Source organism: Sorex fumeus, unplaced genomic scaffold (genome assembly GCF_029834395.1).
Source record: "Sorex fumeus unplaced genomic scaffold, SorFum_2.1 ptg000018l, whole genome shotgun sequence".
NCBI classification, from domain to species: domain Eukaryota; kingdom Metazoa; phylum Chordata; class Mammalia; order Eulipotyphla; family Soricidae; genus Sorex; species Sorex fumeus.
Window position 1 is genome coordinate 6,914,377 of NW_026606075.1, and position 25,179 is coordinate 6,939,555.

Consider the following 25,179-nt stretch of genomic DNA (forward strand, 5'->3'; position numbering starts at 1 on the left):
GCCTGGCACCGGGGTGGGCCCTCAGGGCATGGCCCATGGTGTTCAGGAGCCTCCAGTGCTTTACCCAGTGAGCTCCAGGAGCCAGGCTGTATATGCTACACATGCACCAGAGCTCTGTGCTCTCTCCCTCCAAGCCATGCTTTAGTTCCTTGTACATCCTCCCTACAGCAAAAGGTTTATGTGACGCATTGTGTGGCTCTGTTAAGGAATTATAATAGTGTTGTTTAAAAATCTGCCTCTGACATCTTTGCTTTTCCTTTGGTTGGTTTCATTCACAGATAACCTCACTTCTTGTGGTTACATGTTCAAGGCAAACTGTACTATGAATGTAAAGGTAAAATATTGAACAATTTTTCTATTAATGAAATGTTGGGAGTATGTTTCATATGTTGTTAAAGTTTTCAAATTACTCTACATGCTTCTTTTTAATGGTACTTCAATGATGTTCAAATTGCATCTCTGATTCACTTCCTTTTCTCATTTAGAATTGTTACCTACTATATGTGTTTTAGGGTTACAATTGCAAACATAAGAGACGTAAGTCTCTTAACATGGAACTCTCCACTTCCATCCGTATTGCAGTGAAAGGCAATACTTCATCTTTCCTTATGACTAATATGCCACTGTGTACACATGTTCTAACTCTTTTTCAACTCTCTTCTTCTCTTGGGCACTTGAAGGTTTTCTATATTTTGTCTGTTATAAGTAGCACTATAATGGACAAAAAGTGAGCTTATGACTTTTCAAATTGTTATTTTTGTGTACATTAGCTTGATATCTAGGAAAGGAATTGCTAGTTTCTATGACATTTCTACTTTTAATTATTTGAGACATCTCCATTCTATTTTCCATAGAGACTGAACCAATTACCACCAATAGTGAATAAAGGTTTCTCTTCCCCCCACATTCCACTTTGTGGCTCTGTCATTTTAAAATATAGGCCATTCTCACAGATATGAGATGATATTTTATTGATGCTTTGCTTTGCATAAGTGATTATAAGCATTTTTTCCTTGTGCCTCTTGACTATTGGTATTTTGTCTTTGGAAAGAGTGTTCAACTCTTCTCATTTTTTTGGATTCACGCTGTATTTCTATCAAACTGTCCTGGTCTGTATACTTTTAATCTATTTGCTGTTATCCACATGTATTTCTTCATTTATCTTTGATAATGGTGATGGTGATTATATATAAAGGAGATTTTCCTCCAAGTATCTATATTTATAATGTTTATTGATGTTTCCAAACATAACAGTTATATGTGTAATAAAACTTAATATAACTCAGAGTTAAGAGGTGGTAGAGAAAGGACAGAAAATTGCCACATTTACTGGAGGAACTGTGTCATTAGTCATGTTCTTTTAGAAATGTTCTAGAAACAGATAAAGGAGGCTCTGAGTTGGAGAGGTAGACAGAACTGGCATCACAAGGTAATGACAGCGTTGGGTAGGCTTTCTGTGGGAATTAGCAACAACAAATCACAAAGACCTATTTCCATGCTCTGCATTGCGAGAAATTCCATTCTGTTGTGTTCTATAGAATTGCCAAGTCATACATCTGAAAATAATCTGTTTCTACACTTTGCTTATCTGCTAGTGACATTGTTTGTGACTTTAGTCTCTGTCTCTGTCTCTTTTATCTCTGTCAGATGTTGCCAAGATCATACACATTTAATACCATCAAATTAATGCCAAGCAGAAAACAAGCAGTCTAATTTCTTTGCACCATGCTGTTAGTTTCACTTCTGTGTGTGCCATGAATCTGGGAAAGGGGGCTCCTTATTAAAATGCATGCTTAATAGGTAAAATGATGAATATCTTGTTTGTAAACATTTTAGGAGCCAAAATGTAACGTTTGTTATGTAATCAAACAATTTTTGCAAGGGGAACTCCATCCTACTGGTTTGATGGAGAGTTGAGTCATATCCTGTGAATGTGAAGCAACGGTATTTAAACAGCACGAGTTCCTCTTACTTTCATTCTAAGTCGCTGCAGTTCAGAGCGGCAAGTGCTCTCCGTGAGGCGGCTGTTACTAGTCCTTGGAGGTGAATAGTCTCTCTGCCAGGATTCAGCACAGAGAGCCAAGTATGAACATGCATTTCTCTCCCTGGAATGAAAGATGTTTTGTTTGTTTCTAATCAACTATGCTAGATAGCTGCAAACTGAAAAGTACCTGCAACTTACCATTGATTTATAATAAGGTAAGTTCCACATTATTGTATTGTAGCAGGTTTGAATTCATGTGGCAGTCTTAGTATATGATTATGCTTCAGGAAATGCCTTCTCACAGGGAATGGGAGACGGTGTTAGAGATTCTAATGCAAGTCATTTTGAACCAGCAGTGTAATCCACTTACAAATTACTTCATTTAATAGACTGATATCTTGTGAAAGGTTTTTATGAAAAATTCAATGTCTGAGAAGTGGAAACATTGTAATAGTTTTATATCATTTTAGTTTTAAAATTAGCACCTGGATTATTTTTTTAAATTGCTACTCTGACCTCAGCTAAATGCCAAATGTTCACCATTCTTAAGATTCGTGTTAGCCTAAATACCATGGCTCAAAAACTGTATTTCCCCACTGGAAAAAAATCTTAATAATTGTCAGAAAGTTGAAATGTAGTGGAAGACTCTTGTTCTTTCGTACTGGTTTTATATTTTAATGAAAGACCGCGATGCTTATCAACTTCTGAGTGATGTGCTTGCTATAAAATGTGTCTGTGTATCACAAGTCTACACCTAGTTGTTATTAGAAAGTCTCACATGTAAATTGTATGGATGGGATAGATGGAAAGGGAGTGAACCAGAGCATTGTTTTATCAAATTCTTTAAGCTTTCCACAGAAGGATTGGGGCTAAATCATGAATATTGTCTTGCCCTTTAGTAATTAAAGACATGACATCTAATCAGCTAAAGATTTTATGTGGTATCTCATAGCATTGGATACTTGCATTAAAGATCTTCAAATTATTTTGAGGTATAAAAGGTTAATTTGATTTTTGAGACTCAGTACTGTGAATGTATATTATTGAATTGAATATTTTAAATGTCTGATTGAGGGATTAGCATTATTCCCACTTTCCTCTTAATTGGCCCACCATCATGCATAGAGAAAATTAATTTTTACTCAAAAATAATGCTTGTTAAAAAATTTCCAGTTTCAAACTATAATCTAGTAATGACATTTTATTATATTTATATTCAGTAGCTCATGTTTTTTCAAATTGTAGAGACTAATGAAGTGATATAAGGCATGTCTCACTTTTGAAAAAATAAGTTAATTCAGTTTCCTAACATATTTACAAACAGTATTCCAAATTGGGGGGTGGGGTGGGGAAATTTAATCCTTTGAGACTTTAGCTAATAAAAAAGTATATATTTAAAAAGATTGAATCAAGTAGTGACAAATAAATTACCCTATATATTATATGTAATATGTGTATATGCATCATTCTAAGCTTTTCTGTCTGAGAGGAAACTAACCAAGTGTTGTGCATAAAACTTTTAATGCTACATGTGAATTATTAATTGTAAATTGAATAAAATAGGACACACATACCATTAGACAAAAATGTCAATATTTCACTGTACAATTTTTCAGATTCTTAACTGTGCACACTTGTTATCAACAAAAACTTAGGATGACAATGTATAAATCAGGTTTTTATAGTAGACTCTCTTTTGAGTAAGGACTTTTTATGACATCTTACAGATAATTAGTAATTGTCTGGTTAACCTATCAAGATGTCTTATTTCTCTTCGGAGCTTCGTTGCTATTTTGTGCACAGTGTGGATGCTACTTCTTCTTTGCACTTTTAAAGGAGAGAAGTAAAATGAGCAAACACAAATAGTGTAAAATTCCTGTTTCTCACCACTGGTAAGGATTTTAATGATGAAAGAGATGAGAGAGAAGTTAGGCATAAAGGCTAAAGTGAATCTTCTCGATGATCTGTAGGTTTTAGTTAGGAAATTCTCTGACTTCTGAAATGAAGATAAATTAAAAGCTTGGTTAGGACAGTCTTACCATTGTATGGAATTATAATGATTTTTAAAAATCACATCTATTATTGTGTATGATTATATGATTATAATGTTGTACATTATAACTGTTAATAGAATAGATACTTTTAAATTCTTTCTGAAACTGACAAAGACTGAAATACTCAGAATTCCACTGCATTCAGAAAAATTTCCCTTTAATACTGAGGGTTTTATTTTTCCCCTCTCGTGTAAATTATTGTTAATTCCTAGCTTTTGGAAACATATTTTATAAAATTAAGCTCTGAAGTTTAAAATAAGACCGCAATGTCACATAGACCAGTGTGGTTTTGAAATTTTAGATAGCCAAAGGAGACATGCTTATTTAAAAGATACTTATGGAGTGGTAATTCAATTTTATCTTCAATGTAAAGCCAACATATGATTTTTTTTCACTTGGGGACTGCACTAGCAAAAGCATTTGGTGTGAGTTTTTTCCCTTCCTTCTCAAAGATTTTTCTCTTAGGAAAAGCTTTGAAGCGTTTATGGTAAAGAGCCACAGAGTAGCAAGACATTTTTTATAGTATACTTATATGGCTTACAGATACTAAATTTTTCTGTGTGATGCTCTGGATAAGTCTGTCTCTAGTGAATCCTGATGGATATCAAAAGCACAAAACTTTCTGGGGAAAGAAAGTAGGGCTCACATCCCCCACCTACCTTTGACAATCAGATTTGGGAATCTTATGAGATAGTTGGTGTAGGAGTGCTTATGAATGCCTCAGAGCTCACAAGTATAAGTATTGCAAAGTAAGATATAAAAAGTTATTCATTTGAAAATGAATACAGATATTATAACTTCTCATGTCATGAAGAAGGGAATTAAGAAACAAAAGGTTAAGAAAAGTGCTTGCCTTCATTCAGTGTGTATCTGGGCAGGACCTAAGTCGAGATCTTTCTATCTGCTAAGTCAGCTAGAGATTCATCAAGAGAGCTAAGAATTTAAAAATTAGTATTTTTCAAATACTGATAAATATCCTTATAGAAGCCCATATCTTTAGAGAATTTTTTTTTGTTTGTTTTTGTGTTGTTTGTTTGTTTGGTCGTACTTAGTGGTGCTCAGGGCTTACTTCTGACTCTGTGCTCAGGGAACACTCCTAGTGAACTTGAGAAACCAAATGGGGTACCAGGGACCGAACATGGGTTGTTTGTGTGCAAGGCAAATGCCCATGTCTGTACCATTGCTCCACTCCAGTCCTCTCTAGAGGATGTTTTGCAGAAGACATTTGCCTCATCTATAGATTTTGCAGAAGACAATTGCCTCATCTATAGATTTTGTGGGCTAAAGATTATCTTGGATTTTATTTAATGGAGCATGAATTTGTGAAGTGGTCATCACGCAATAACACTTGACTTCTGAATTCTGTTGATTATTGCCACAATAGAAGTCTCCAACTCTTTGTTCTGAATAACTCAATCATAAATGTAAACATGCAGGTAGTATAGTGGTATCTTTTGTGGCTTTTGAAATTTTGGATGACATTGTAGGTTGCTTTCATATATCTATTAAAACTGATTAGCAAGGACCAAAGCAGGTGGGATGCTTGCCTTGCATGCAGCTGACCAAGGTTCAATCCACAGCACCATTTATTTTCTCCCAAGCTTCACCAGGAGTGATTGTTGAGTGCAGAGTGCAGAGCCAGGAGTAAGCCCTGGCTTAATACCAGGTTAGAACCACCTACCCACCCACCCCCGCCCCAAACAAACAAACAAACAAAAAATGGTTAGCAAAAAAGAGATCCACAAGTGCTTATGTTTAAAAGGGTATAAGGAAAATTTTAAATTCTCAATGAGCTTCTGAATGTTGCTGCTAGTGTTTATCTGGCTATTTTATATTCTTGAACTCTACTCTTTCTTAGGGAGATGTGATGGGAGGAAGGTGTACCTTTTTATAATTATAGAAGTTAAATTACACCTCACAATACAAATGAATGAAGTAGGTTCACAAGAATATTTTATCTAAAAACATCTTAATTCAGAGCTGAAGTGATATAGTACAGAAAGTTGGGCACTTTCCTTACACGCAACCAATCCAGGTTTGAGCCCTGCTTCTTTAATATGATCTCCCAAGCCCAGGAATGATTCCTGAGCACAGAGCTAGGAGTAAGCTCTGAGCACTGAGAAGTGTCCCAGCTACCACCAAAAAAAAAAAATAGGAAAATTAAAATTACTAGATTAATGAAAAGTTCTTTGTTTTGGTGTTTTGCATAAGTTATTCTTTATTTCTAAGAATTTATTACATTTTTGGTTTTGCTGTAAATAGAACAATCAAGTTTCAAATTTCTTATTCCATATGGAATATTCTCAAAGATTAAAATTATTGACATTTAAGGCAGGCTATATGATAGCTTTTTTATTTTTTTAAAAAATGTTAGAGCATTACAAAGCCATTCATGGTTGAATTTCAGTCATACAGTATTCCAACACCCATTATCCACCAGTGTAGACTTTCCAGCACTACCAGTATGCCCAGGATCCCTCTCATAGCCCCCATCCCCACCCCTTGCCTACCTCTTTGGCAGGTGCTTTTCTTCTCTCTCTCTCTCTCTCTCTCTCTCTCTCTCTCTCTCTCTCTCTCTCTCTCTCTGTCTCTGTTTCTCTGTTTCTGTCTCTCTCCTTTTGGGCATTGTGGTTTTATAGCTTTTTAATGAACTACTTAATTTATTTTTTAATGTCACATTTTGAGAGGGATCAGGAAAGAGCTTACAGAACTAGAGCATAGGACTTGCATGTGCGAGCCCCTGAATTCGATCATAGGCATCACTTGCTCCTCACAGCATGGTATGCTTTATCTGGAGGTCTCTTGCTTTGCCATATGTCACCATCATTCCCAAATACCTCAGGATCAGTATCACATGGAATGACCCCTGGGGTACCCCGAACCTTTGGGAATTCTTATCCCCCCCCCCAAAAAAAATTAAGTGATTTGGGAACTTACTATAGTTACTTCATGTTTATGTGTTTGGTTGCTTGCTTTGGGCCTCCCAACCAAGGTTTTATTTTTAAAACTTAATAGCACCACTCCCTCCGCCAGCAAATCCTTTTTCCTCTACTATTGTCCCACTACCCCCTCATCTCTACCCCACCCTCATGGTGAGCTTCCTCGTGAAGACCAATTCTCAGTTTTTGTTGACTTTGGGCATCTGTCACCCCCTGTTTTGTTTCTTTATATCCCACATACAAGAGAGATTATTCCGTGTCTGTTCCTGACTGATTCCATTCAGCATGTCATTCTCTAGATCCATCTACATTGTAGAAAATTGCATGATTTTGTCTGTTCTTATAACCAAGTAGTATTTTATTGTGTATACATACCATGGTTTCTTTATCTAGTCATGTGTTCTTGGAAACTTGGGTTGTTCCCATATTGTGCCTATTGTGAATAGTGCTGTAATGGAGATAGGAATGCAAATGTCTTTTCTGAATAGAGTTTTTGGGCCCTTGTCTTGGTGATAGGGAAACTCAATTCCTAGATTTTTTTTTTTTGAGAAATATCCACATTGCTTCCCAGAAAAGCTGGACCGGTCAACATTCTCAACAGCAGTGAACGAGGGTTTGTTATTCCCCCCATTCCTGCCAACACTGGTGGTTTTTCCTTTGTGATATGCGCCAGTGTCCCTGGTGTGAGCTAATATCTTGTTTTGGATTTGCAGTTCCCCTATGATATGTCATCAGAGTATTTTTTTCATATATCTTTTGTCCATCTGTATATCTTCTTTGAAAAAGTTAGTTTTCCCCACAGTATTGTTTCTCCTTTTTTAGTGATGCAGAAAACTAAGTATAGAGAGATTAAGTTTCTTATCCCCAATATCCCAAGGGGTATTCAAATGACCAGAATGGAGCCTAGAAAGACAGATTTGAGAGTTTCGGTAGGAATCTGCATTCCAGACAGCCTCCAATTAGAATCTTTTGATTTTGGTCACTATAAGATGACTTCTATCTCCTGTACAGAGAGAAAAGGGAGTCCTTTTAAATGTTACTGTGTTTAATCATTTTAATGACTCACTCCTACATTCTTACTTTTAGTAAAATACAGGACTTTATGAGGCAGAAATGTATTGAATTGTTTGGCAATTCTTGTGAAATGAAACTAATTTTTAATTTTGCTAAATTGTCTGTAATAAGTAGACATGAAAGAGTTTTTCTAGGTGGCCATTTTTTGGGGTATTATGATTCCTTCTTCTATTTATCTTCTTTTCTTTTCTTTGTTCCATCCTCCCTCTCTCTTCCTCCTTCCCTCCCCCTCCCTTCCTCCCTCCCTCTCTCTCTCCTCCATCTTTCCCTCCTTTCTTTCTTTCTTTCTTTCTTTCTTTCTTTTCTTTTCTTTTTTCTTTTTTTCTCTTTCTTTGGCTGATTTTCTTTTTAATTTTTATTAGTGAAACACTATGAGGTACAGTTGTAGACTTACAAATTTTTGTGCTTGGGTTTCAGTTATACAATGATCAAATACCCATCCTTCCACCAGTGCCCATTTTCCACCACCACTGATCCCAGTATCCCCCCCCCATCCTCTCATCCCACCCTACCTCTGTGGCAGGGCATCTTTCTTTCTTTCTTTCTTTCTTTCTTTCTTTCTTTCTTTCTTTCTTTCTTTCTTTCTCTCTCTCTCTTTCTCTCTCTTTCTTTCTTCCTTCCTTCCTTCCTTCCTTCCTTTCTTTCTTCCTTTCTTTCTTTCTCACCCTCACCCCTATTTTTCTTTCCTGCTTCCTGGCCCTTCTCTTCCCCCTTCTTTCCCTTCCACTCCCCTTTCCCTTCCCCTCCCCTTTTCCTTCTCCTCTCCCTTTTCCTTTCTCTCTCCTCCTCACACTTTCCTCCCCTCCACTTCCAGTTCTCTCCCCTCTCCTCCTCTTCCTTTATCTTCCCTTTCCTTTTCCTTTGTTTTTGAGAGAGACAGACAGACAGAAGACAGACAGAGTAGATTTTTGACCTGTATATAGTCAACTTAAGCAGTTTCAGGAAAGTGTGTGAGAATTTTTTACTTGAAGGAATACTAATGTCATATCTAGTTTTCCATTTACATTCCCTAAACATTTACTGACGAAAGTCATTATGTGGGGAAAGAAGCACATTGATTGAACAGTAAAAGGAGAAGTATATATCCATCATGTACTAGGTTCATTTTGATGCACGTTCTTCAAAGACCCCACAATTTATGGGTAGTTTTCAGGCCTTCGTGTTGCCTCATTGTCTGTCAAACAGGAACTTGCTTCCCAGTGTTGTACAGGACCCAGTGCAGAGTTTATCCTCAGTAGATCTTCCTGCCAAGTTACTTATCTGGTTGGGTGGATGGGTGGATGGGTGGATGAGTAGATGGACGGGAAAGAAAAACAGGCATCTCTAGGTTTGCTCCAATGCATGACTTGTGTCATGTACCTGTTACTGTACTAGGATCGTGCTGCCACTGGCATGTGGGGAATGTAGGATAAGATGTAAAAAGTTTATATCAGTGAATCTTATACTTGAACATTTGTTGACTTCCAATGTGGACGTTTTGGTTTTTGAGTCACAGCCAGTGGTGCTCAGGGACTACTCCGGACTCTGTGCTCAGTGGCTGTTCCTAGTGGTGCTACATGAACCATGCAGTGCTGATGACTGAGCCTGGTTTGGCTGCAGGCATGGTAAACATTTTAACCTCTGTGCTGTTTCTCTGGCCCCATCTATTATTTTAGGATAACTGTGAACTATAGTCTTATTCCCTTCAATCAAAAGCTACATATATGAAGACGTATGCAAATATAATTTGGTGTGTACTTTACATATACATAAAAGTAAAGGATTATTTAGATAATGAAAGGTCAAAACAGATTTGAACATCTAAATTTATATGAAGTGTTAAAGTTTTGTTTTAGTAAAAAATAATCGAAATGTAGAAGAAACAAGGTAGAGAAGCCAGGTTTAAAAATAATTTTGAGACGCTGGGGAGATAATGCACCAATAAGGTGCTTTGCTGGCATATAGCTGACCTGATTTAATCCCTGGCACTACAGTTGCCCCCCTGAGCATCACCAAGAGTGATGTCTGAGCACAGAGCCAGGGGTAATCGCTGAGAACAGCTGGATGTGCCCAGCTCATAAATAAATGAGTAAATAAATATAAATGACTTTTAATGCTTATTTTGCAAAATTATATATTATTTCAATCTTGGAACATTAGCTTTGTTTGCCACAAATTTTAATTAGAGAGTTCAAACTTAGAAGATATAGGAATCAAATTTTATTCAGTGTAATCATTTAACTCTGAGGGGTGTTTTCCAAAATGAGTATAATGACTAAGGATTTGGGTGAGGAAATGCTACAGATCTCAAGAGTGTACTATGGTGGCTATTGTTTCAATTTTTCCAAGAGGGAATAACACAGATAAGACTTTCCTCTAAAAACACTTGATTAAATACAAAATATATCAAAAACAACGGAAGCAACCCCATTGGGAAAATTACACACTTGGCCTTGACTAAAAGCAATTATTAAAAGCAACACACATAAAAAATGTAAATTCCAATTGCCTCCAATTATTTGATATCCTAAATTGTTAGATAGTCCTAAATACAATAGCAAATAATTCATATATGAGGAGCCTTCCTCACCTTTGTTGTATCGGTGACTTTTATTTGGAAATGTATTTGATTCTTGGGTATCTTTGTTTTCTGGTTGGCAGGGTGGATGGTGGTGGGGAGTGATTTCCCTACCTTGGAAATACCTCACTGAAAGTCAGAAGTCAGTGCAGTGCAATAACAGATCTGATTTCCACATCCTGTAGTCTGGGTTTCAAGTTCAAGTTTTTTCGTAGAGGATTCGTCCTTTAACCCCATCATACATTCCGAAGTCTGGGAATTCTTTAGGATAAAATGTTTTCTGCTTTCTTCTTTAATTCAGTTGCTGTTGTGCATCTTGAAATAATTTCTGAAATGATTACTTTCAAATTTATTTCCTCACAAGTGACTAAAATGCTTTTGCTAACCCATGCCTGGAGTCTGAAAAATGTTCATACTACAGAAAGTCAAATAGATGAATGCCTCCTGGCAAATGTGTACTTTAATAATGTATATTATTTATTAATAAATGTTTTATAATCTATCAGGAACTAATATAGTTTTCCTCCAGAAATCCACTAAGATTTGAAAGCTATGTGTGCTGGCATAAAAATGCATCCCTTATTATGTCTCAAATTCTTCCTCATTGAGCTCATTATTTTTGTGTTTCTGGGAAAGATTACTGTTAAATTTTATTATTAAAATTGAGAAAATTTTAAATTAAAATTGAGAAGAAATTAACTAAATGGGAAACATCAATCTTATTTGAAAATTACACTTCATTAAGTCAAAATAGTTCAATTTTATACCAACTATACTTTCATATTTGTAATATCTTAGAATTCAACCAGTTCAACCCACATTTTTCAAAAGAAACATATTTGGTCACAAGAAAATGAAGTTCTTTTCCAAGCTTATATATATGCCCAGGTCTCAAAAGAGCCAAGCTAGATAGAGATGGCCTTCTAACATACAATGATGCAAACTTGTTACACTTATATCCATCAGCAAGAATATTATTATCTGAATTCAGTACTCAAATTCTGCATTGGGTTTTTGCCTCTTATTAAGATGCTAATTGTGTACAGCATGAATCAATTAAAGTTTGGCTTAAATTTCTGTTGACCACCGGACATTTTTTGCTATAATTTTTTAGAGAATGTATTTTAACTAGAGAGTCTCCATAGATGTTTTTCATAACACATGACAGTTTGCCTGTATTCTATTCACTTGGCACTGAAGATGCCCTTGCAGTACTTCCGTTCATTGTACACATTTAAGACTAGTTTTCTGTTTATGCCCACTCCAACTTTCCAGATCCAAAAAAAATGAATGAATGACTATATCCAACTAAGGGAAAGCTCCATAAATGCAAGTTGTTTTATTAGTAAGCAGTATATACATCCAATTCAAAGTATTTAACCAAATGCAGTGATTTCTAGTTGGTATTTTAGAGTATTAACTGTACTTCATCATCAAAAGTTGTAAAGTTCTGGAATTTTCCAGAGCACTGCATCTCTCTGTGCTCCTCCAAAAGTGGTGGTCATGCCAGGCAGCCACACTCCATGCAGGTGGCTGTATCTTCTGTATTCTTTAGAAGATGGTCCTGGTATGCATTACTGTGTACATGCACTTTGGTCTTCACTTCTCCCTTTCAGAAAAGAATAAATAAATATTCAGTTCCGTTTTTATTGACTTCTTATTTGTGATTCAAACGAGGATGATGCAAACAGATCTTTTTCCAGAGTATTTTCCAGAATGCTAGTGTCATGAAAATAATGTTCTATATTCAACTAACTATGGAAAATGAGATTTATGGCATTTTTCTTTCGGATATACGTAGTGGGGGCAAAAAGCAAACATGTCAAACATTTGAAGAGGAAGGTTGTTTAATAACGTTTAATCCACTGTTTCCCCAAAATAGCCTAATTGTTGAAGAGAGATCAAAGAAGTCCTAGTGTTACTGGGGCCATTTACAACGGTGTGTGGGTGATAAAGGATCTTTGTGGGAGAACTCAAGAAAACCCACGAGTTTAATAGTCACTCCTCTACTTCATGTCATTGAGGTTGTGGAAACTTTAGTTGGGGTTTCAGGGACAGGAAGAGAATAGTCACAAAATGCAGCTATGAGTGGGTGCCATCACTCTGAGCATCCTACCAAGCTCGGCAGCAGAGAGAAGTTGATTCAAGTCTGGATCAAGAGAAAAAATGAATAAAGCAAGGAAGCTGAGATTCTGCTTTCCAGCCAAAGGATAACTTTGACAACTTCCTCGATAGGGATTTGGTTCCTTCATTACTGAAAGCTAAGTCAGAAATAGAGAGTATCCTTGGGGAACCCACTTAACAGGAGGATGACTCAGCTCTACAAGACAGTTGGCCTGTGTGAGGAGACCCTATGAGCTTCCATGTGACTGTGGGGTCATGTGATGCTCTGCAGAGCAGAAAAGGCCATGCAGCTCAGGGTTTGAGGATACAGTATCAGCACATCTCAGGAAGACGGCTGGTAATGGGATCCTGGTTTGGAGATAGAGATCTGAGTTCAAACCCAGGCTTTCACCATGTGTCATATGATATGAACACTCTTTGGCCATTGTGAACTATAGATTTTTTTTCTCACAAAACAGGAATTAAAATTCCATCTTTGAAACTAGTTTGCATAGCATTATTACCAAGTTTAATATATAGTTGCCTCAAGGTACCAAAAGTCCCACTAATAATGCATAATTTTTCACATTATCGTTTATCAAGCATATGCTAATCTATGGAGCAACTTGAAAAATCTTTAAAAAGCTGTTTATTGTAGGATAAAGTTGACAGTAGAATGATACATTGGAATCTTGTTTATGAGCTTTTGTATAAATTTCCTCAGCCTAAGGTAATTTGTTTTGTTCAGGATTTAACCCAATTTGGACTGGGAAAAAAGGACTAAATGTACTGCAGAAATGGCAGGAAGTTTTTGGATTCTGGACTTAATGAAACACAAAAACAGCCGCTCAAACTCTCTTCTAGACTGGCGGCTAGGGCTGGGGCTTCTGAGGTCTATGGCTTCCTGCAGAGCTGTAGTCAAATATGCTTGGCCTCACTGTGCTAGCTGCTACCCAGCCACCACTCACACGGATGCATGCACACACGTCTCGTGCTAGTTTTGGTGAAGTTTAATAGTAAAGAAACCTGTTTGCCAGGTAAACTAGTTTAAGTGCAGACTTTGGTTTCTCAGAGGCCTATTAAACTTTCTCTAGAACTTCTCCTATGTAGAAATACTGGGAAAGAGTAGAAGGAGATACACTTTCATATTTACATATTTCTGCCTACTACAGTTTCTTGAATGTCCAGTAGAAAAAAAAGATAAAACTCACCTCTATTATTGGGTGTCATATTTTAACAAAAATCTAGGCAATGTTAAATGCTGTTTAAAAGTTAAACGTTAGTGAAATGTTAAATGTTATTTAAAAGGAACCAGAGCAATAATACAGCAAATTGAGCTCTTGCCTTCTATGTGGCTGGCATGGGTTCTATGTGGCTGGCATGGGTTCAATCTCTGGCATCCCGTATGGTCTCCTGTGCCCCACCAGGAGTGGTACCTGAGCACAGAGCTGGGAGGAAGCCCTGAGCACTGCCAGGTGTGGCCAAAAAAAACAAAGAAAAAATAGAGGAAAGAAGGAGAAGGAAAAGAAGGAAACCGATTTCATGTGGTCATGGTTGTCATTTAGCTTTTCAGCACCCCAGTCTGTGCAGTGGTCACGGCCCCACAGAGGAGAGCTTGAGCTTCAGGCCTCTGTAGCTCACATCTCACTCACCAGTTGCTTCAGGGCATCCCTCTACAGGTGTTCAACATTGCAAAAATCGTTTTTGAGAATCTGTGGCAGAAACTGTGGGGGATATCTTGAGGTGGTGAAATGAGCCTGATGTATGCTAATAAGGAACTTTAACCAGTCTCACGATTAGCAAATTATAAGCTACATTGAGTGACATTAGATAATGTAGAAGGTGATACAGAGCATAATAGGAGAACTTAATTTAGATTATGGGTTCAGGGAAGTCAATTCGAAGAAAGTGAATTTTGAGATTAGTGATGTGTAACATTCCTTACAACTTTCACATTGTTTGTGAGTTTTTGAGGATTATTAAAGATGTTGGCAAGTAACCCAGCACTATATTTGACACAAATTATCTTCCAGGATGCAGATCCCCTCTACTTCCTAATCAGTGAGTAACAGACTGTGTGGTACTTTAGAAACTAGCTGTTGGGCTGGACTCTTGCCTTCCACTCTGAGTTTGGTGAGTTGTGGCTAGCTCATGGGCTAGTCCTGAACCCTCCAAGCCAATGGCCCTCCTGGCTAGCCATCACTGTGTATGTTTTTATCTTAATTTATTTTCCAATCTATTTTGTTCACAGTTTTCTGCAGAAATCCATAAAATAGGTTTACTTCTTTGACTTCCTCTATGGAATGCATTCCATTTCCTTATACTTGGATCTAATTCCCTGCCTCCTCTCCTTGATAATCACTCTGTCTCCTGGAACCATCCTTGAACTTCCCTTAAATTACTATCATCCAATCTTCCATCACTATCTGCCAATATTCCTGCTACATCCCATGAGTAACCTTAGGAGGTCATTTGCTTCTGTGTAATGCATAGCTAAGAATTAACTTCATCAATAATGGAGAGATAGCACAATAGGGCTTTTGCTGCATGTAGCTGACCCTGGTTCAGTCCCCAGCACCCCATATGGTTCCCTGAGTCTGCCAGCAGTGATCCCTGAGTATAGAGCCACCTGAGCACCACTGGGAATGTCCCCTTCACTGACAAAAAAAATTAGCTCTCTCTACTCCTCAGACTTTGTGGTTCCTACTTCTGCACCTATTCCAAGGGCAGTGGTGACTGCATGCCTTCCCAAGCTTGTTGTCTTCCCCATAACCCTCCTGGTCTTGATGATGCTGCCTAAATGTGTCTAGAGGGGCAGAACATCCCTCCTAGGTTATGGAAGTCCAGGCCAACTCCCGAGGCAGTCGTGACAGTAACAGCATTATGCTAAGATTAGGCCACACTCAACTCCCATGAGGAGAATCGCACCTTCCTCTTGACCAGTGTTTTACAATCTTCCTTTGACCATGAACCCCTCTGACCTTGTTCCCTTCCTGAGTGCCAGCTCCCCCCACCCGCCATCTTACTGGTTGGCCCTTAGTCTCCTGTTCTGTTCTCCCACTGGTGTGATTTTCACCTGTGGCCCCCTTGGAATATACTGAGAATCCCTGTTCTGGAGTGTGGTACAGGTGGACTAAGTGCATTTAACTCGTCAGTGTTTCCAGCAGTGATTGTGAAGGAACCAGTGTTATAGTGGGATAACCGTGCAGGAGATGAAAGCTCCCTGACAAATGCTCCACACCACACGACTAGATTAGAGTCTCCTATAACAGAGGAGAAAGGAACAAGAAGCCCCTGACAGTCCTTCCTGACTGGTGTCTCTGTAGGTCTGTGTGCTATGGTGAGGGGACACAGGGACCCACACAGCAACATTGTTCCCTCTTTCTCCCTGCACCCTCCTGGCTGAGAAGTAAAAACTGGGTTTCCCAAGCACAGAACCGATCCCTTGGCTGCAGCCTCACAGGCACCGTCATGGACCTGGCGTTAGACAAATGTGTCAGAGGGGACAGCGAAGCCAGTCAGGGGGCCTTTGACGTGCGTGTGGAAATGACATAGTTTACCCCGAGAGCAGAAGACGGTTCGCTCCTTGCTTTGTGGTTTCTGTCTGTCTGAGGAGCACACTTTGAGCAAGGGTGCCTTTGTTCCTCCATCCTGTAGTTCTGTTTTCAGATAGATGCTGATACAGATAAGCTTCTCAGGGCATCTCGCACCAGTATAATTTCTTATCCTGTGCCTTTAATGTAGCACTGTCCTCCCGTTGTTCATTGATTTGCTCAAGCAGGCACCAGTAATGTCTCCATTATGAGACTTGTTACTGTTTTAAGCATATCCAATACACCACAGGGAGCTTGCCAGGCTCTGCCGTGCAGGCGGGATACTCTCGGTAGCTTGCCAGGCTCTCGGACGAAGGAATCGAACCCAGGTTGGCCACGTGCAAGGCAAACGCCCTACTTGCTGTGTAATATGTGGCTTAATTCTATATATTTTTATTCTGGTTTCTTTTTTCCCTCAAGCTTTTCAAAGGACCTGTCACCTGTCAAAGGACAGGCGACAGAAGAAAGGTCTTTATTAGCAGTTCCTTGTTGTTTAGTGTAACCAACTTGTTTTCAGTCATTTAAGACCCCACAAAGGCAGGAATGTTAGAGATATGTAAAAACACCACCTGCCATGTTAGAGATATGTAAAAATGATTATACTCTATTTCGTACTTTATTTTATAGTCAATTCCTGTGTTCTACTTGTTCCATTTGCTGTCCTGCTGATATGCGACAGAGCGTTCTGTTGCATGATTACCTTCTTCACTTTATTCCTTTCTTCCTGAGCCGTCATGGTGGGCGATGAGAAAAATAGGATACATTTGAGAGAAAATAGGTTACTATACAAAAGACAGCACATTTCTTTGGCTGTCAAAATTAGCGATGAGAATTAAGATTGAGAACATCTGTTTTAATTATGTATGTAGCACAGACTGTTCCGTTGTTTCACAGTACTGCAGGAAAAAAAAAAAAGACAAATGAAAAGTTACCTGCTTGTGTCTCAAGTTCTTCTAAATTTAATTTGCTTTTAGCTCTCCAGTGGAAAAATAAGGTTTTAGGGGCAAATATGATATAAAATCTTACAGTTTTATTTTTGCAGACTGTATTGTAAAATTGAACTAGACAGAATAAATACAGTGGACATGGATTTCTAAGTAGAAATGACTACCCAAGTGTGCCAGCTCCGTGTTTAAGTAGACACCGAAGCTTTATTTTTTCATCCAGTTTTGAGAAGCATAGTAATATAAAATGTCACCAAGAAAGCTACTGGGAACAGCAAAGTAGCTGGAAGAAAAATAAGTAAAAATCAGATAGTCAGGCACTTGAAGGCTTGAAATATTTATCGTTTGCCAAATATCCTTAGGGGGTTAGGTCGAGTCAAAAGTCATTGCATAGGGCTGTGGATTCTGCAGCCAAGCTTATAGATGCATTAAACTAAATATCTGTGGGTTTTCATCATTTTATTTTGTTCTCTTCTCTTTTTAGTTACATGTTTAAATGATCTCAGGGTGTTGAAAAGATAGTCCAACAGGTAAGGTGCGTCCTTACATGAAGTGAACCCTGATTTGAATCTCTAGCACTACACTGGGTCCCTGAACACTGCCAGGATTCCCTCCTGAGCATAGAACCAGGAAGAGTATATATTATGTATTTTTCTTGGTCTCATAGATAGACCTTGAATGCTTTACTACAAAATGAAATAGTATTTGTTAAGTATACTCTATGAGATTTAGTAGTTAGATTAAGATCGATATTGAGATTTTATCTATCACAGGCTTGCTAGGATTTTTTTGAAATTAATATTTCCAATTGTATTTAATGTTTCCCATATCTTTTGAGACTATCCTTTGAATGTTGGCTTTAATTTAATAATGTATTAATTGTATTGATTTTCTCCATGTTAATCCACATGGGCTAAACTCATACTGGTTACAATGTTTTATTCCTTATATTGTGAATGTATCTTGCTAATATTTTGTTTGGAATTTTTACATATGGATTTGTTAATATAAGTGGCCAGTGTTTTTCCATTCTTGCAATCATCTTGGAAAATTTCGGGCTTGAGACACTGGCCTTAAATAAAAATTGGATAAAACTTTAATTAATTATATCTCAAAATATGTGATTTGAACATAAACATTTCATACATTTAGTATTAAAGCATATTTTGTACTGTTTGACAATCTCTCCTACTATGTTCCATTTTCATCTTAGTATTCCTTGCACCCTCATCTCCCTGTCTTCCACTGGAAAATGGCAATTAGCTAAGTAGGTTGGCTGTGTAATCATTTGCCTTGTTAGAGTGGGCTAGAGTGACAGCCTTAAGGACTCTAGGGATAAATATTCCATAGTAAAGAATGAAATGACCATGGGGTAGGAGAAATGGTACAGGGGTTAAGAGATTGTATATAGAGGCCTTGCGTTCTGCAGATGCTTGCTTGATTATCTGTGCGACATATGTTCCCTCAAGAATGGCCAGGGGTCACTTCTGAACACAAAGCCAGTCTTGCCTCTGAACACCATTGACCTTCCCACCCACAAACATTAAAAATGGAATAGTCATGAGTGAACATGATGATAGAAAAATATTTTTTATCCTCTCAAAAAAAAAAGAAGAAGAAACAGAAGAAAAGAAATGGATTTAGTGACTATTCCCTCGTGTGCTATCTTCAAAAATGAGCCTTTCAATTTAATTCCTGTGCTAATGCATAAAAGGCCCTCCCGTTGATCATCGATTTGCTCGAGCGTGCCCAGTAACGTCTCCATTGGAGACTTTGTTGTTACTGTGTTTGGCATATCGAATACGGCACAGGGAGCTTGCCAGGCTCTGCTGTGTGGGCGAGATACTCTCGGTAGCTTGCCGGGCTCTCCGAGAGGGGCAGAGGAATCAAACTCGTCTTTTTATTTGGCAAAAAAAAAGGTGAGAATCCTGCAGTTTAGGCTTTCTTTAAAAGAATTAATAGTCAAGTCTTTACCATCAATGAGTTGACTGTAATAGACACGGAGTTCAAAAGGGAATGAGAGTCTGATGACAGGAAAATAGAAACATAGATGATAATTAAAAGATCTTTGGATTCTGGTGCCTGAGGATCATCTTCCCAGGCTATTCTCTTTTGTAGGGTTAACTCTGCGTCATCTTCTTTTTTCATCTGTAGGAGAGGTCATTTATCCATGGATATTGGAAAAACCTCTTTTGATAATGATTGTGGTTTTGTTGTTGTTCTTTTGTTTTAGCACCACACTTGGTGGTTTTCGGTGTTTACTCCTGGCTCCATGCTCAGGGATCACTCCTCGTAGGGCTTTATATTATGCTAGGGATCAAATCCAGGTCTGCTGTGTACAAGTTAAACATCCTACCTGATGCACTCTCTCTCAGTCCCTGATTCAAATTCTTTCTCAGTGATCAATATCTGAACCCAGAAATGATTTAAAACATCATAATTCTAACAATCATCATCACTTGTAGCACGTATGGGAATTATTTCTCTATGACTTTTTTTTTTGCTTTTTTGGGTCACACCCTGGCTCTGCACTCAAGAATTACTCCTGGCAATGCTTAGGAGACCATATGGGATGCCAGAGGTTGAATTCCAATCGGCCGCGTGCAAGGCAAATGCCCTATCTGCTGTACTATCAATTCGACCCCTCTATGACTTTTCTTATGTGGGTGGACTTTTCTGGTTTAGAATTCATCATTGCTGATTTTTTTTATTATTTTTACTTTCTTTTTATATTTTTGATTTATTCATCACTACTGAAATTTAATAATGAAGATGCCGCCAGATGAATTCTTTGACCCATCTTAAGATGAGGGGGTTGGATGGTTTCAAAATACCATACTCTATTCTTTTTTTTGTTCTTTTCTATTTTCAAATCTGTAAAAGAAGCTGAATCTTAGAATGGGGAGGGAACTGTCAACCTCTTTCTATAGTAGTTTCAGTTGCATGGCTTGCTAATCTGTGCCTAGTTGTAGACATACTACCAACTAAAAGTCCAGATGTTATTTGAGTCCCAAGAAGTTCCCACACATTAAAGCTTAGCTGTCATGGTAATTTCTAGAATTTTTTTCCATTCCAGTAGAAAACAGAAATACAATACATATTTTTTCTAAAATTTTGCTTGAGTTTTTTTTAACACATTGGAATCTGAAAAAAAAAGAAAGTAATAATGAGTCAATTCTATGATTACTTGATGAAGATGATCATCCTTAGATTGAAATCTTATTTGTATTTGTTTCTTTGTTGCCATTTTAGGTATAAAGTTACTAATGATTCATTGGTTTAAGTAATCCCTAGCCTCTACAGCTCTCAAGTTCTTCATTGGAAAACAGGCGTTAGTATAGTCAGAATGTATGCAGACTCTGGAGGCTGCCTACTATTGAATCTCAAAACTCCTTCCACATTTTACTGCAGCTGTTTAAACTGAAGTTTTCCTCCATATGACTCAGTGTCCTCAAGTGTCAAAAAATGATCGCCATAGAACTCTCCTGGTGCTGTCGTGTGTTTCAAATGAGACAATGAATTCCAAATACTTAATACAGAGCCTTCCACAGAGAAAGCTCTTGATAAATTTTAGTTATGAAAAACAACCTTGAAAAGGTTTATGAAAATTGATACAGAAATTCATTAGATGTGCTTTGGAATAAAAAAGTTCATGCATTGTCAGCCCAAGGAAATTGTTCACCAACATGACTTTGGAAGAAATGACTTCATTTTAAAGAATTCTTTTTTCAGTTTGATTTATCTCCTCCTTAATAGCTATTCTCCCCATGTATTCATTCTTCCCACCCTTGTTTAATTTTCTCTTTCTCTGTATTTGACAAAAATGAGAAAGGGAAGATGTCAGGTGACTACGCTTACCTGTATATAAACCCGTCATCCACAACCAGCATGTTCCCATTGCCTCTCAATGAATAGTCTAACAAAGACCAAGATTCTTTTTTCTGTACGTTATAAATGCAAACCCCTCTCGGAGAGCCCGGCAAGCTACCGAGAGTATTCGATATGCCAGACACAGTAACAACAAAGTCTCCAATGGAGACGTTACTGGGCCGCCCGCTCGAGCAAATCGACGATCAACGGGAGGGCCTTTACCTTACCTTTTATAAATGCAAAAAATTTGTACTTGAAGAAATATTATTCTTAAATTCTGCTCTAGTTTGTCATCTTGAATTCTACATTTACCAAAGTCACATTAGGCCATCTCAGACCTTGGGCCCCTCTAGGTCAGCATCCTGTGCTGTCCACACTCAACCCAACCCCCCCCCCCCAACTACCTCCCTTATCCATCTGCTTCCCTAGAGACTCCTCAGTACCTAATTTGTTCTCTATAGCTGGAATACTAACTTGCACTGCTAAGAAGTCTATTCCTCCAACCTTACATTGCAGGCACTACTATCCAGTAGAAGCTCACACTCTTGGGGTATCCCTTGCTCTCCCTAGGGACTAAGAGGGACTCATTCCCACAGAGAGATCTCTCAGGAGTGAGAGCAGTGAACCTCATAACAGTTTTAAGGCAGGAAAGAGAGTTCATAGAAGCCCTATTTTATTGAAGAAAAAGAAGTTCAGAAAGATTGAGTGACTCAAGGTGATGTATGGAGTTTATACTACAGATTCAGCACTAGGATTTGGTGAACTGTCTTTTTCTGTATGTTATGTATCTTACTTGGAGTGCTGGTATTGACACATAGGATGCATAAAACCATAACAATGTGAAAATACAATAGGTTTAAATTTTTTTTCATGAAAATCTATTGAAGGAATATCTGAACTGTACAATAGTTTTGACTAAAAATAAGGATATATTTATTTCTTTACAACATTGTAACATTAGTTTACATTACATTGTATTCAACCATGAATAATTTATATATTTTAATTATTTTCAAGAGCTTTTATAAACAAAGATCTAAAATCTCAGCTTATTTGTTCTATTAGAATATAAATAGCAAACATAAGAAAAAAACACTGGGTTGAAAACCAATTTCAGTTTCAACATTAATTTATCCTGAGAAGGCAACTTTTTCCTGTAATTTAATTAAAACAAACCCTGTTGAAATAAATAAAGTTTCTCTTATTATAAGCAATTCTCGACCCAGTGGGATAAATTCTGTGATATATAGCTAAAGAAAAAACATTGTTCAGGAGATAACTATCAAGGCTTGATTATCTCTACCCTTTCTTCCCATTTTCTTTCATTTTGACATTTTGCTGCTCATTGTTGTTTCAACAGAAGTTGAAAAATGGGGAAATACTAAGAAATGTGTCTCTCAACTTGTTCCTGCATTGACTACTCTCAAGAAAAAGTTGGGTGTAGATGGATTGGCTGAGGTCAGAGATGTAGAGATGCCACCAGCCATGGTTCATTTCCTACGGTGAAGTTAATGGGAGTATTTGTACCTTGAATCTGTTTCTATATCAGATTATTAAGAAGTTTGGGAATGATCAGAGTTACAAACAAATCAGAGTTAATATTTTCTGAGTAGCCACCTCAATTTCTATTGAAATTGTCTATTCACTCATACTATCATTTTATTAGTTTTATACATTTAAGTGAATGCTCGTTTTATTTCTAAGTTATTTATATAACCTCTAGTGATTTTGTTCACTGTTTACAACTAATATAGTAAGAATGATTGATGCTAATTTATATCAGCTAAATTATTCTTACTGACCTTTGTAGTTCCGAGTGAGTTATATCCTATGTTGCGTCATTTTACAGAATAAAGTTTTCATGAAAGTAATTCTCATCAAAATATTTTTGCCACCCCATGGAACTTTTGGGGTTTTTTGGGGGGGTCAGCACACCTGGCAGAGCTAAGGGTTTATTCCTGGCTTTAAGCACATGGATCACTCCTGGTGGTGCTCAGGGGAACATATATGGTTCTGAGGATCAAACCCAGGCCAGCTACATGCAAGGCAAGCACCATATCTGCTGTCTTATCTCTCTGTTCCCAGCTAACATTTTTAATTCAAATCTATCTGTTTAATCATTTGAATTTGTATAGTGGGTTATTTTTTGAGACATAAAAAATACATAAAATATAAAGAAAACAGGCATATTTGGGAGGGGGGATGGAACTGGGCAGATAGTGTGGAGGTGAAAGTTCGTTGAGCCATCTTCCTGGCCTTAAATTAAAGATTCTTCATTGCTGGGGACAGAGAGATAATACAGTAGACACGATGCTTCTTGTACTTGCACCCAAACCAGGTTGGTACTTCATATGCCTCCTGGCCTAGCTCTGTCAAGAGTGATCCCTGTGGGGCTGGAGCGATAGCACAGCGAGTAGGGCATTTGTCTTGCTCGTGACCGACCCAGGTTTGATTCCCAGCATCCCGTATGGTCCCCCAGCACTGCCAGGAGTAATTCCTGAGTGCAGAGCCTGTGCATCGTTGAGTGTGACCCAAGAAGCAAAAAAAAAAAAAAAAGAATGATCCCTGAACACAGAGCCAGGAGTAAGCACTGAGCACTTGTTGGGTGTGGATCAAAATCTAGTTTCTTTATTTAATTAAGGTTCTTTATTGTCATAAGTGTGATAATATTTTGTTCCCTTTAAATCTTTTGACATGTGTGTCAATACATAAGCAAAATATAGTATTTTATGTGAACGAAATTAAACAATTAACTTCTGTCACTTTCTTTTGATATGTACCACTGTCTTTAGAGTAGTTCTTGGAAGTGTGTATGTGTGTGTGTGTGTGTGTGTGTGTGTGTGTAAGATAGGGATTTAGAAGAGGCAGAGTGGTAGGGACGGAGGGAGATAAGATTCATTTCTTTTCATGGAAACCATGGGCAGAATAGTTAGTTTTGAGGCTTTAAGAAGTAGTACTTTGCTAGAAATCTGACAAGAACAAGTTCATTAAGATATAATTTATTACCATTAAACTGTTCAAATACATGAACCACTATGCTGAAATTGGAATGCCCAGCAAGCACACAATGTTATGGACCATATAGATTTACTCTATGGTAAATACTCACTCAGAGGGTGAAGGACAAATTTCTGTCCGCCCCATTTCTATGAAAGAACATCTAAATGCTAAAATAAATGCATATATATTATGAATTAATCCTTAATCATTTGAGGCATGTGAGCCACATCTGGTGGTGCTCAGGACTTACTCCTGGTGTTTCCTTCGGAGCCACTCCTGGCAATGCTTGCGAAAGCAGGTGTTGCCAAGGATCAGCAGGGATCAGCTCCTTGCCAGGCAAGAACTTTAACATCTATTCTGCCTCTCTGGCCCAATCCTTGATCGTTTAAATAACAATATCATTGTACCCATATTTATACTTTAAAATACTATGTAGTACAGATTTTTCCTAGATGATATACTTGCAAATCTTAGATAAGAAACTCAACAAACGCAATCATAAAATTGTCATGATCTGATTTTCCCCAGTACTTTTTAAAACATGATTCTACCCACATTATCTATAAAGTTGAATGTTAGCAAAATATGCCAGCAATAAGAGGCTTTGAAAATGCATTATAAAATTTTAAGTGTAAGTATCCTTTAAGTGGATGCATTAATAACTAAAAATTCCTTTAATCATAATATTGTTTTATGCACAATCAAATCAACAAAAATATTATTAAATTCTGAGGGCAGGAGACATATTGCAGGAGTCAAGGCTCTTGCCTTGCACATGACCAACCTTGGATCAATCCCTGGAGCTGTACCCCAAGCCCCATGAGGAGCGACCCCTGAGCCACAAGAAAGCTCTGAGCACTCCTAGTGTGACACTTCCTCCTCCCCCAAAAAAGAAAGAAGCAAGGAAAAAATAAAATTCAGAGGTTCATATAATACTCCAATTGATTATAAGTTACTTCTTTTATTTTATTGGATAACTGACATTTATAGTTTTATCAATGCATGCTGTGCTGTGATTTACATTATATCCATGACACATAGACAAATACTGACATTTATTG

At 37.7% G+C, this 25,179-nt stretch overlaps 1 protein-coding gene across 8 annotated transcripts in view; it reads left to right on the forward strand.

Moving 5' to 3' along the window:
* Positions 1 to 25,179, forward strand: part of MCTP1 (multiple C2 and transmembrane domain containing 1) — a 653,067-nt gene that overhangs the window by 244,442 nt on the left and 383,446 nt on the right. For 3 of the 8 annotated variants that reach the window (XM_056112546.1, XM_056112548.1, XM_056112547.1), the window contains exon 1: positions 1,988 to 2,199. The exons of 1 other annotated variant lie outside the window; for it this stretch is intronic. In XM_056112546.1, the coding sequence (XP_055968521.1) occupies positions 2,143 to 2,199 (57 nt within the window). In that variant the 5' untranslated portion in view covers positions 1,988 to 2,142. Of the gene's footprint in view, positions 1 to 1,984; positions 2,200 to 25,179 lie in introns of those variants that run through there. 4 more of the 8 variants (XM_056112550.1, XM_056112549.1, XM_056112551.1 and 1 more) reach the window with 2 other exon arrangements.